We start from the raw sequence: 13,879 nt of genomic DNA on the forward strand, positions 1-13,879 counted from the left end.
CAGCGGGTCAGGCACCATCTTAGGGTAAAAGGAATAGGTGATGTTTCAGGTTGAGACCCTTTTTCAGACGGGTGCTGTTATGCTGCAACAGCGACTTATGTTGTTGTCTTTCACTTTCGCATTGTGCTGCAATTTACTCTGAGCATATTTTTACATTTACTTTATAAGTCTACACTTAATGCTGTTACCATCCTGACAGACAGTGAATTGCAAATCATAAACACTCTCTGTAATTTCCAAAATACAATTTTTCCTCACTTGTGTATTTTGATCAAAATTTTAATCTGTAACCTGGTTTTTGAATTATATACTAATAAAAACAATTTCTGTTGACTTATTGCCAGAGTATTGTTAGTCTTGAGAATGTATCTTAGCTGTTGTATCACTGGCAGCTGTGACTTCAGCTTCTAAGATAATAAACTTGGAATTCCTTCCCTAAAGGTCTTTTTTGCTTTAAGCCATCACCTTCCTCTAAAAGGCTCTTTAAAATCTTATCTATTCAACCACAATGTTCCCTTGAGCTAAATGGAACATCTTACTGTGCTAATATTGCGAACAAAAAAAATCTAGTCACTGTACAGATTTAATATGTGGTACAACTTTGGAAAAGAAAACTCAAAATGTATTAGAGAGGGATAAAATTGACTTCACCATGCCCATTGGTATTTGATTCATAACACGGCTTGAAGTTACATTGTTCCCACCCACCACCGCGTGACGTTTTCCAGATTTCAGGACTTCCAAAACTTAAATTACAGACCTTGATAAACTTTTTTTTCAAAGTCTACCTTTGGATAGGCAGGGAATGGATTATGTGTCGGCAAATAAGTGTCGGTCCTGGCATCATGTCCTTGGATGGAATCAAGCCTGGAGATGCCAATCGGCCAATAGAGGTCATTGGCAAGACTTTATATTCAGGATTCCTTGAAGATCTGGAATAGGAGAAGTTCCCGGTCCCAAGAAGAGTTTGTGGATCTCCCCATCACAATTGGTGCTGGAACACATGCGTCCACCTCACTGTCACCAGCCTCTCTTCTTTGATCGCCATGAACAGCTCCCACTGATATCGGCCTCCAAACGACCATCTCTGGCTCCTGTTCAGGTCACACTCTAATGTCATGCGGCACCCAATATAGAACTCTTCAATTTATGAGGTCGTCGTGTTGAGTTCAGCTGAATCTCCACGTTCTGCGTTAAGGCTCGAGAACATTGATCCCATTCCATTGTTTGAAGTTGCAGCCACAGTACTTGTTTTCATTTGACGTCAAACCACATGTGCGACATTTATAGTGAGACAGTAAAAGACATATGTGGGATCGTGTGTCAAATAATTTCCCACTGCATTCATTCTTAAACTGTGCTGACCTGTATATTTTGTTGGCAAGAAAGACTTTAAGTTATATAACCATTTGACTGATTCGACGCTATTGTTCTCCACTATGTTCGTACTTTGTAACAGCCTATCCCAGTGGAATATTTAAAGAGCACTTGTCTTTCTGTTTTGCCACATCCACATTTTAGATATCCCAGAATGTTTTACATGTTGAAAAGTGTTTTTTAATTCCCAGAATATAATTGGTCATGGAATCAGATATTTCTAACATGGGAGCAGGCTATTTGGACTATTGAGCACATGTTGGCTTGATGATGAACACAATTTTGCTTTGCGTTCTATTCCAGGAGCCACAACAAGATAATTGACCAGATTGTCTTTTTTTTGTTGATGAAATTTAAAAGAGTAGTAATAATCGGGGTGTCTGAAAACCGCTTAGGCCCCATTTGGTCATGGCTGACCATGGGTGTCTCCAGGGTGTTATTCCCTATATGGGGGGCGCCTGTGCATGACTTTCTTTAACGTGGGGAGACTGGTGCACAGATATCCACCCCACGGTCCTTGATGGATCTGGGTCAGGATCCAGTGGCATGAAGTCCAAGACGACCGGAGACCCTTTTCTGCTGCAGCCTTCATCCGCCTTCCCAGCCATTCCCAGACGCTACACTAAGGTCAGCCATCGTCTTCCGGCTGTTCTCCCGTTGAGGTCTTGGTTGGATTGCTTTTTGTCAGAGACCTCCCCTCGACCTTACCACCATGGGTGGCCCTACCAGGAGCATAGCTCCAGACGGCATCGCTCTCAGGATCTCAGGTCCACAGAAGCTTCACCACCACGACAAGGTCACAATCCACAGAGAACCTCTCTACGCTTTAAATAGGGCAGTGCGTTCTCTGGCACAAAGCACGATCTGAAAAGTGAAGCCTTATTTAAGAAATCCACAGAGTTTCTGTTTTCATTCAGTTTGCTATAAATGGTTTAACAGTTAGTTGATTTTAAATTCTTCATCTGCCTCCGTAACGTTTCTTCATTTTCTAACCCTGGGTCTCGTAAGAAGTCGTGTTACATTGTGCCAGAGTCACCCAGATCAGGAAAGCCCCAGGTTCCCTTGGTTTGTTTCTATCTTGGCAGCAGTTTAGTGATATTTTCGTTTTGGAATCCTTAGGAATGTATTTGAGGGAGGTTGGGATTGCAAAATAAATCACCCGTGTTTATCGTCGAGTGTGTTCAGAGGAAAGTTCACGTGAGAATGGTACAGGGTAAGATCCGGACCGGCTGAATGCCTTTCTCATGCTCTCCCAGTATCTCCTCGAGTCTGGGTGGTACCAGGTGGTTCTGCTCCATTTGCTGTTAGAGCCGTCCTCCGGCAAAGATCATAACATCATCTCTCCTGTAGGTCATAAGGCAAAACTTCAAACCACTAAAATAGCACGCATAGTTTGTGTAAAAGTCATGCTTAACCATTTAATGTTCCTTTATCTCTTTTCCCTTTATCTTTCAGCTTTAAAAAAAGCAGAATATTTATAAATGCAAGAAATTATAGCATATATAGCTAGCTGCAAATCTTCTTGAAGTGCGCTGAAGATGAGACTTAGTTAAAGTACAATTTCTGTCCATTATGTTCTCCCTTCCCTGCTATTTTCATACTATTCTATTCTTTCTTTTTTTGAAAGTTGATGATCACTTGTTCAGGTTATGACATGTAGCTACCTCAATCTGAGTCGTTTTTCCTCCTATAATATCATAGCCAGTGAGAACATTAGGCAGACTATTTTGTTACGATTCGCAATATATCCGATAGAGGTTCTCTTCTGTCTTGTGTAACAAAAAGGAACTGCAGATGCTGGTTTATACCAAAGATAGACACAAAATGCTGGAGTAACCCAGTGGGTTAGGTAACATCTCTGAAGAAAATGGATAGGTGACGTTTTGAGTTAGGACCCTTCTGCTGTCTGAAGAAGGATCCTGACCCAAAACGTCACCTATCCATTATCTCTACCCATTTGTCCATCCACCATCCATCTATCAATTTGTCTGAAGAAGGGTCCCAACCTGAAACATCACCTATAAATTTTCTCCAGAGATGCTGCCTGACTGTTAACGTTTAAGAAACAATTATACAGGTACATGGATAGGACAGGTTTAGAGGGACATGGGCCAAATGCAGGCAAGTGGGACTAATGTAGAAGAGACATGTTGATAGCCGTGGGCAAGTTGGGCCGAAGTTGTATGACTATGACCTGCTGCGTTTCTCCAGCATTTTGTGTCTATCTCCTCTTCTATCTGCTATCCTTGACATCTGCCGGGTTTACCGGGATAGGGATCAAGAATAGAAACCCTGGCTGATGTATTCTCCCCACAACCCCCCCTCCCTTCTTTAAAGTTATCTGACTAAGTACCTGAATTCAGACCTCTTGTAATCACCCCCCCCCCCCTTCCCACCCCAAACAAAAAACACTGTGGTTGCCTGTAGCTGTCTTTAAAGTTGGCCACTGGTAAATGTCCTAGAATTGCTGCTGCTAAGTCTGGCTTGCCAAGCAGACTTTGTGGCTTACATAAACCAAACAACCTCCTTTGGACAGAAGATCTGAATGTGCAGGCTAATAAAAAACATAACCCAATGAAACCGCAAAGAGGATCACGCCTCTGTTGTATTTGCAAAAGGGACAAAAATCCCTTAATTATAGTATAACTCTTACCAAACAGATTGCTGTTATATGATATTCGTAACATGCAATTAAGTCTCCAGATTGGGCTCTGCATGATTATACCCTGAAGCAATGTTTAACAAAGAACATAGTATTGTAAGTTGTGGATATATTTAGATACCTGCTGCAGAGCGTGCCTCTGCCATGTGCATCCATGCATGTTCCATGAATTCTGATCATTTAGCATTGTCCTTTGTTCACATAGATGGCACTTGGCAAAGAACTAGACTGTCACATAAATGTGTCACATTTGGGCAGTCTCGAACCTGTGATTATCACTGCTGTTGCTAAATTTTGTGTGTACATGATGCTGTGGTATTGTGCTACCTTTGAAACAATTCACGAGGACACTGTTAGTGTCATAAACAATAAAATAGCAAATTTACATCTGCCCTGCTTACACCCAACACAGGACCACGAAGGCCCTGACTCTCAGTCTGATGAAGGGTCTCAACCAAAACGTTACCTATTCCTTTTCTCTGCCTGACCCGCTGAGTTACTCCATCTTTGGTGTAAAGCAACATCTGCAGTTCCTTCTTATACAAATTTGAATCATCCTTTTGACAAACAAAGTATTTTAGTCTAATATTAACGCATATCTTCCACAAAATGAATGGGATCCCAGTACTCCCTCTTCAATGGCACATGATACAAATAAGTATAAAATTGATGGAATTGAATGAGCAGTTATCATGACCTAAGATCATCTAAAGTACTTTACAGCTAATGAACCACTTTGCAAGAATAGTTGCAGTCGGCAGCCCACTTGCATATGCAAACTCCCACAGGCAGCAATATTATAACCAGCTTTGGCAAATGCTGGACAAGTGATTAGATGTTGGCCTCTGCACTGGGCACAACTCTCCTACCCTTCAAAACACTATCCATGGAATCTGAGAGAGCAGACAAAGGCTTTGTTTACTATCTCGTCTGAAAGACTGCAGTCTGCAGTGCAATGCAACGGTTCGCTGGAGTGTCAACATGGATTTTGTGTTTAGTCAAATCTTAGAAGCAGGACTTGAACCCGCAATTTGCTAACGTCTAGGTGAGAGTGCTCTCCTGTGAAACATTAGTGACACAGTAATCACCATTCTGCTTTAAAACTCTCTATTCCTCCCAATGTGGTTACACCCTTCATTAGCCTTGTACCATGGATCTGGTCATCTCATTATGAACACCAAAGAAAGGCACAAAGTGCTGAAGTAACTCGGCGGGGCAGGCAGCATCTCTGGAGAGAAGGAATGGGTGGTGTTTTGGGTCGATCCCAGTTACTCCAGGATTTTGTGTTCATTTTGGTGTAAACCAGCATCTGCAGTTCCTTCCTACTGATTAAGATTGCCAATTAGTATTGCATTAGCCTATGTGTTTCCCACTGAGTTATTCTGGTAAGATCCAATGAGGTCCCTTGCTGCCAAACAACAGCTCAGCTCATTTGAAGTTGATTTGAGGACAGACTGTGCAGATGTGTTGAAGTTAATGTGAACATAAATTATTAATTTGCATCTTCTACTGTTGAATAAATCTTCCAGCAAGAATGATGTGTTCTATTAAAATTCCAGAGGAACTCCATTTTGGTTAAAATAATCAATTGTACGTGGAAAACTAACTGGATGATTTCTCATTGTTCTAAGATCCAACAACATCCTGATTTGGGAGCATAGTTAACATTGATTATTGGACACCAATTCCTTGCTGAGTTCTCAACCTGGTTATCCACTTTGGGTTTGTGCAGCGCTTGATGTCACATTTACTTCCAAATTCATTTACGAGTATCACTGGAAAAAACTCCCGTTTATTACCTATCCCCGTTTCCAAATCAAGATGATGAGTAATTTGGACAATAACCTACAGACGGTGGTGATTTAACTGCTGCGTCCTGGCCAGACTGCCATCATCTGAGGCTGAATAACTGTTCATTTCTGGTTGTGTCAGGTTGTAGAATAGATGGTAGAACATCGACAAGTCATTGTAACTTGGTTTAAAGTTAGTTACAAATTTGAGGTTTTGAACTTCACATCTGATTTAAGTTTTTAATGTATGCTGATATTTCAGTGTATTTCTGAGGAGGTTTTCCTATCAATCTCCCCAGATGAGTGTTAGATCTCCCACGGAAACCTGGCCAGTGTCCAGGTCGAGACTTCTTGTGACCTGTGTCTACAACCATCTCCAGCTTTGCAACCATTGGATCTGTGTTCTTTCGATTCTAGTCTTTTGTGTGTCCCTGATTTCCTTCATACCACTAGGTAATTGCAACCTGGATCTTAAACTGTGGAATCCCTTCTCTATCTGTACACTGTTGATTTGTATCTGTACACCATGGATGGCTCGATTGTAATCATGTATTATCTTTCCGCTGACTGGTTAGCACGCAACAAAAGCTTTTCAGTACACGGGACCATAACTCAACTCAACTCAAATACCAAACCTCCCCCTACCTTTTCTCTTCATTCCTGCCCTTCCTAAGATGCTTCTTAAAACTTACCTCAAACCACTATTGGCCACCTATCCTTGTGTGGCTTACTGTCAAGTTTTGTTTATTAACACACCCATGTTTAAGGTGATTAACTACTTTAAGGAATCGCATAAATACAAGTACTTATTGAAAGTACCACCAAGAGCAAATAAACTTATTTTGTCTCTTGTTGGATGTTGCTGATTCAGAACACCTGCTGCACCTGCGGACATAACAAAAATAATATTTCATTGTATGTAGAACAGCAGCAATGTGCAGCTCAACCAAATGCGTGTATTTTGTAAAATTAAAGTTCCATTTTATTTCTGTCCTCCTTGCAGTTTGCCCCTCTGAGTGCCGTCGCAAAGCCTGCACTCCCGGCGGTCAGTGCTGTCACGATCAATGCTTGGGAAGTTGCAAGGCACCGGGCAACGCGGCCAAGTGCGTGGCCTGCCGGCACTACGACTATCAAGGCAGGTGTATCCCCGTCTGCCCTCCAGGCACCTACAGGTTCGAGGGGTGGCGCTGCGTGAACTTCTCCTTCTGTCAAATGCTGCGCAATGAATGCAAAACTTCCAAGGAGACGGAGTGCTCTGGTCACGTCATCCACAACGGGGAATGTATGTCTGAGTGCCCCTCAGGATACATCGTCAACTCTACCAGGTAAGAGCACAACAAAATGTTCAGCCATGCCATCGCACTAAGTTGAGTGACTAGGCCGCTGTTTATGGTATTAAGTTTGAACTATAGTACCAGCCACAAATTTGAAGTGATTCCATGCCCTCTGTACATTTTCTTTTCCAATTTAATTTTTGTGCCAGGTTGGGAGTAGCAGAATTAGTGTTTCCACGGTGACTGTTTGGAAGATCCAATGTGCATCTCTCCCATCCCTTTTACACTGCTCATTAAAATCTTTTGTTGTGTGTTCTCAATTGTTGTACAAGAGATTGCTGTAGCAGTTTACTCAGTATCTCTTGGCTTGGAGCGTTCATCATTGGTATATTTTTAAATTAAACTCTTACAATAATATCTAGTCTTATTGCACTTCGAGCATTGAATGTCTGAGGCAGCATTTTGTAAACATAGAATGTTTGATGAAGGGTTATGTTATTGATGCAGAGTTTTCTATATTCCTGGTAGCCATATCTACATAAATCTTGCACATTACTACAATATTACAGACTTCTGTTTAACGACTTTCATAGACACACATAAGAATCTCGGAAGGAGAGCTGAAAATAAGCCTTCAGGCCTGCCTCGTCATTCATCGTGATCATGGTTGACTCTCTACTTCACAGCCATTTTTGAACACTTTCACCAAATCTTTTGATTTCCTTAATTTCCAGGAGTCTATTGATCTCTATTTTGAATGAACACAATGATATAGCCTCCACCATACTTTGGTGCAGCCAATTCCAAATCTCCCTCACCTCAAATCCAAATGGCCTACTCCTTATTGTTATACTGTACCCTCTTGTACTAGATTTCTTAATCAGGTGAAACACCCCCTGAATTAAGTTTGATGAAGATCTCTTCTCGTTCTACTATTCTCTAGACAATACCCGTCACAATCTACTCAACTCTCTTAATATGGCAAGCCCACCATCCCTGGATCCAGTCTTAAGAAACTTTGCTAGATCTCCCTCCATGGCAAGTCCATTCTTTCTTGAGTTAGGAAACATAATTCTTCAGGTGCAATCTACCCAAGGCCCTTTTGTTCCTTACTCCCGTGATGTATTCTCCTAATCACCTGTTGTATGTGCACGTTGGTTAACAGTGACGTGTGCAAGTCAACCAAGTCTCTTTTGAAGGTAACACTACCTAATGTCTAACCATTTAACTCTGCATTTATTGTTATGCTCAGCAAAGTGGGTGATATCATATTCCATCTGCCATGATCTTGCCTGCTCACTCAGCTTGCTATATTCCCCTGAAGCTTTTTTACAACTGGTTCATAACCCCTTCAACCTGCCTTAGTACTCTCAACCCTGCCTAGTTAAGTCTTGTTCATCCTGTTGTTCATCTTGTGACAGCAAAGCTGGTAAAAGTAGCTAATTAAGGTGTAAAGCCCTCCTTTACCTGACTGCATTATTGGGAGTGACGAGAGTAGGTTAGCAATTTCCTCATTTATAATAATCTATCCATGCTGCTCCAATAAGTGTTGCTGTGTTCTGGCTTTCTTTGTACCTGAAAGCTGCCTTTCTCTGCCTCAAAGGGCAGTGGAGGCAGGTTCTCTGGATACTTTCAAGAGAAAGCTAGATAGGGCTCTTAAAAATAGCAGAGTCAGGGGATATGGGGAGAAGACAGGAACGGGGTACTGATTGGGGATGATCAGCCATGATCACATTGGCTCGAAGGGCCGAATGGCCTACTCCTGCACCTATTGTCTATTGTCTATTGTTGTGATGCATATTTTACGCATGCTTTCTATTAGTCATGCCAATTTCAAACCCTATTTTTCTATTGCAACTTATCAAGGTTGTCTTTGTACTAAACTTTGTCCAATTGCCATCCTCTTTATTTGAGTCTAGAGAAGTTGTATCAGCTAAGTATTGGGGGATGAGGAGGAAAACTCCACCTAATTCCACCTACTTACCTGATCTTGTGTCAACAAGTCATTGGGTGGTGATCTGAGAGAAATCACTTCAGAATTTTCCTTTACCTTTTGCTGAGACCAGTTTGAGCATTTGTTCTGTACCTAATCATACCTCTAGTTTCCCTCTCCCCTGACTCTCAGTCCGAAGAAGGGTCTCGACCCAAAAAGTCGCCTCTTCCGTTTCTCCAGAGACGCTGCCTGACCCGCAGACGTACTGCAGGATTTTGTGTCTCTCTTGAGCATTCTCCCCCATTACACCTGATCTGGTATCTTGTAAATGATCTTAGTTTGGGGATTGATGTGGGAGTTCCAACTCAGGCCTTTGAAAGGTTGTCCAAAAAACAATCAGTGGGCAGTGCAATATTTGAAAACAATCTTGGGGAAGAGTTTCCGAAGAAAATAAATTGTTTTCATTACTTCTGCCGCTGAAACGTATCCATTTCCCCTCCATGCTTCCCTGTCCACCTTTCTCCCCTTTCTAATCATAAAATTCAGTGTCATATATCCTGTTGCACAGAGTTTTTTAGTTTAGTTTATTGTCACTTGGACCAAGGTACAGTGAAAAGCATTTTTGTGGTGTGCTATGCAGTCAGCAGAAAGACTATACGTGATTACATTTAAGCCGTCCACAGAGCATAGACACAGTTCTGTTCTTGATGACCATATTTGCCTAGGGACTCCCGAAGCCTTCAACTGAGATTTTTTACCCGTGTTTAAATCCCAATGTTAATTTGCTACTCTCCATCTTTAACCTTTAACCACCCACACTATCCTCCCCAACATTTCTTTGGGTCTAATTATATAGAACGTAGACCAGAGCAGCACAGGAAATGTGTTGTATGTATATTCTATTTATTTTATTTCATCATAATTGTGCGAGATTGAAGGAGATTGGAGCATAAATTCAAGTTGTTACCTAACGCAGCATTGGGAGATTGCCGCACTCATACAGTGGCTGACTTCCTTTCAGACAAGTCGTTGAAACAAAATCCCAAGCAGATGATGTAAAAAACACTTGGCACTCCAGTAAAACTCTGATTATTCACCTTGCTTAGTGCCAGATGAGCTGATTTTACAGACTACTGGGTATTAATCCTTTTAATACATCAATGCACATTTAATTTACTTCACTTGAATGTTGTAAAGTATTATAATAAATTCCCAAGAAAATCTGATAGATTTAAAGGGACCATGGGATGCAAGACCCTGACCATTTTAAAAACAGTGTGGGAAACAGGACGCCAGAACCTGAGACTGAGAGTACAGGAACTGGAGGCCCTTGTGAGCCAGAAGGGAGTGTGGGGTGCAGGGCCCGAACGAGATGGAAGGAGCATTTGACGGCACTGGTCCTTTAGATGGATGAAGGGGACCTCATTGAAACTTACCGAATAGTGAAAGGCCTGGGTAGAGAGGATGTGGAAAGGATGTTTCCACTAGTGGGAAAGTCTAGACCAAGAGACTATACCCTCAGAATAAAAGGATGTACCTTTAGAAAGGAAATGAGGAGGGATTTCTTTAGTCAGAGGGTGGTGAATCTGTCGAATTCTTTGCCACAGAAGGCTGCGGAGGCCAAGTCAATGGATATTTTAAGGCAGAGATTGACACATTCTTGATTAGTAAGGGTGTCAAATGTTATGGGGAGAAGGCAGGAGAATGAGGTTGAGAGGGAAAGATAGATCAGCCATGATTGAAAGGCAGAGTAGACTTGATGGGCTGAATGGCCTAATTCTGCTCCGAGAATTTATGAATTTATGAAGCACAGGAGCTGTGGACCTAGCCAGTTGAAAGGAAATATGGGAACTGGGGCTGCAGTGAAGTTGCAAGGAGACATGGGAATTGGGACCCCAGTGTGTGGGAAGGAAGTGCGGGAAATGGGACCTGGACAAGTCAGAAGGAAGTGGGCAGCGAGTCAGGAGAGAGCACAGAAAGCAGAAAGCAAACTAAGCCAGAAGATGCTTTAGGATTTCCCAATGGCCAGGTAATGGATTATTAAGAGTTTTATTGTATTCTGAAGATGGTCAAGGGAACTCTCATGATGTCCTGGAACATGCTTATCCTTCAGTCAGCATTACAAAAACTGATAATCTGATCACTGTCTAGAATTCAAAAATGCTTGATTGTCCATAAAGCCCTTTGCAACAGCCTGAAGCCATGAAAGGCTCTCCATAAATGCAAGTTTGTTTTTTTTTCCCACCCTGAAGTTTTGTTTTTTCATGTGAATGCTCTTGACAAACTGAAATGAGCTCATGTCTGTATTCAGAATTGAACAATAGCTGTTTACAAACTGTTGGACAGTGTGAAGCGGTAAATGAAAGAGCTGACCTCCATGTGTGGCAGTTAAATCATTCACTCATAAATGGCAAATTAGCGTTGTTGGACAGAGATGAAGCTGTCAGACTATCACAGGAGAGAAACAATTGCAGTCTTTGTTCCGTTAAAGCCATTCTTTGTGAGCCCAACTCTGAAGAGGTAAAGGAAATTCATTGCAGTCGATACTGTTGTGTTTGGGGTTTTTTTTCCACAAGGAAGGCAGTGTAGCCTTTATTTTTAAATAAAAACAGAACATTCTGGAAATACTCAGATGGCCAGGCAGTGTCTGAGAGAAGAGAAGCAGCTAATAGTGACTCAGTGACTTTAATCAGAATTAAGAACTGCATGTTCTAAGGTGCAAAGGGGGGAGGAATGGAGAGAGCAAAGGGAACATGTGGGGGGGGGGGGGATATAATTTTGGAGAGTATGTCGGATAAAACAAAGCCTGGCAATGTGAATGGCATAGGCATGTTTACCAATTCGAAAGCGTTAATGAAATGTGTTAATTGCCTCTGTTCTGTAAACAAGATGACCTGAAGAAGGGAATGAATGAAAATAGAGGAGAGAGAATAAAGGAGAGAGGGATATGTTCATAAGTGATAGGTGCAGAATAAGGCCATCAAGCCCACTGTGCAATCAATCATGGCTGATCTATCTTTCCCTCAACCCCATTCTCCTGTCTTCTCCCCATAACCCCTGATAACCGTACTGATCAAGAATCTATCTATCCCAGGCTTAAAAATATCCATTGACATTGTCTCGACCTGAAACGTCACCTATTTTCTCCAGAGATGCTGCCTGACTTACTCTAGCATTTTGTGACTATCTTTGGAGTGAGAAAAAACATAGTTCTCTCCAGAGATCTCTCCAGCCATACCGGCTGAGATCAGTTAATTCAACACTGTGACCCCCCACCCAGTATGCATGGTTCAGTTGCACACCTTCAAACCACTAAGCAGCTGTCATTAATTCTGTCATTTTCCCAGCAGATGCTCCTTGACCTGCTGAGTGTTTCCACCATGTTTTGTTTTTATTGCAAGCTACTTTTTAACATGCAAGCTATCAGTCCAAAAGCAGAGTGTGGGAGTGAGGGAATGGGGGGGGGGATAAATCAACTTAACATAAAAGATGATTTCACTTTGCAGCACTTCACTTGGGCTTGGGCCATCTGTCAGCTTGCAGAACCAATTCTTATCCATGGAAAGGGAAAGAGGGGGGTGGGGGGAGGCGTTTGTAGAAGTTACTTAAAATTGGAGAATTCAATGTTCATATCATTGGGTCGTAAGCTGTGTCAGGAGTGTTCACGAAACTGAGAGCGGAAAAAGTGACAGTGAAGCACCCTTTTGAACTATAGCTGTGAACTCTTATGAAGGTATTCCCACAGTAATCTAGGGTTTGGATGAAGGAATGGCCATTAATTTCCCAACCCCCTGGATGGTGTGCAACCTGGAGGGGAACCTTGGGTGGGGATATTCCCATCCTTGAGAGAGTGGAATATCTCCTCTAACTCTTGGAAGTCGCTGACCGGGCATTGCTCGAAGCGCATTATGAGTATGCGGGATGAACTTTGTTCATGCATGCAGTACACACAGAAGCCCTGCCGAAACACCGACCTTGCCAGGCTGCCCGTGCCATGTCTGTGGAAGGGTCCGCTATATCCCATATTGGCAAGATCGGTCTCCTCAGAATCCACAAAACCAGAGTGAAAGTAAGTCGGCACGGTGGCGCAGCAGTGGAGTTGCTGCCTTACAGCATCAGAGACCCGGGTTCAATCCTGACCATGGGTGCTGTACGTACAGAGTTAGTACGTTCTCTCCGTGACCTGCGTGGGTTTTCTCCGGGTGCTCCGGTTTTCTCCCACACTCCAAAGATGTACAGGTTTGTAGGCTAAGTGGCTTCAGTAAAATTGTAAATTGTCCCTTGTGTGTGTCGGATAATGTTAGCGTGTGGGGATCGCTGGTCAGCGCGGACTTGGAAGGCCCTGTTTCTGCATTGTATCTCTAAACTAAACTGAGTCCTTCTGGATCCAGAGCGATGGCCTAAAAAGGAAATGGATAATCCAATGAAGATCTGTCTGGATTTTGTTCAGATCAAATTTTCATTATTATGATCCTTACTGAAATAATGAAGTCATAGAAGCTATCGTGGACAGAATATTTTGCCCATCCCATCATCAGGGATGTGTATAAAACATTCAATGTAACTTTCCCAAAATAAAATTCTTGTTTCTCCTTGAGGGAATAAAGTAAAAGCTTTTAGTTTCGTTTAGAGATACAGTGCGGAAACAGGCCCTTTGACCCACTGAATTAGCAACGATCAGCGATCCCCACACACTAACACTATCCTACGCACACATGGGACAATTTACAATTTTATCAAAGCCAATTAGCCTACAAACCTGTATGTCTTTGCAGTGTGGGAGGAAACCAGAGCAGCCGGAGAAAACCCACGCAGGTTACGGGGAGATCGTACAAACTCCGTA

The 13,879-nt window shown here is 42.3% G+C and overlaps 1 protein-coding gene across 2 annotated transcripts in view; it reads left to right on the forward strand.

The window, feature by feature from the left end:
• insr (insulin receptor) overlaps positions 1–13,879 on the forward strand; it is a 207,398-nt gene that overhangs the window by 139,802 nt on the left and 53,717 nt on the right. For both annotated transcript variants that reach the window (XM_033046981.1, XM_033046980.1), the window contains exon 3: positions 6,833–7,154. In XM_033046981.1, the coding sequence (XP_032902872.1) occupies positions 6,833–7,154 (322 nt within the window). The remainder of the gene's footprint in view (positions 1–6,832; positions 7,155–13,879) is intronic.

Source organism: Amblyraja radiata, chromosome 29, assembly GCF_010909765.2.
Source record: "Amblyraja radiata isolate CabotCenter1 chromosome 29, sAmbRad1.1.pri, whole genome shotgun sequence".
Taxonomy (NCBI): domain Eukaryota; kingdom Metazoa; phylum Chordata; class Chondrichthyes; order Rajiformes; family Rajidae; genus Amblyraja; species Amblyraja radiata.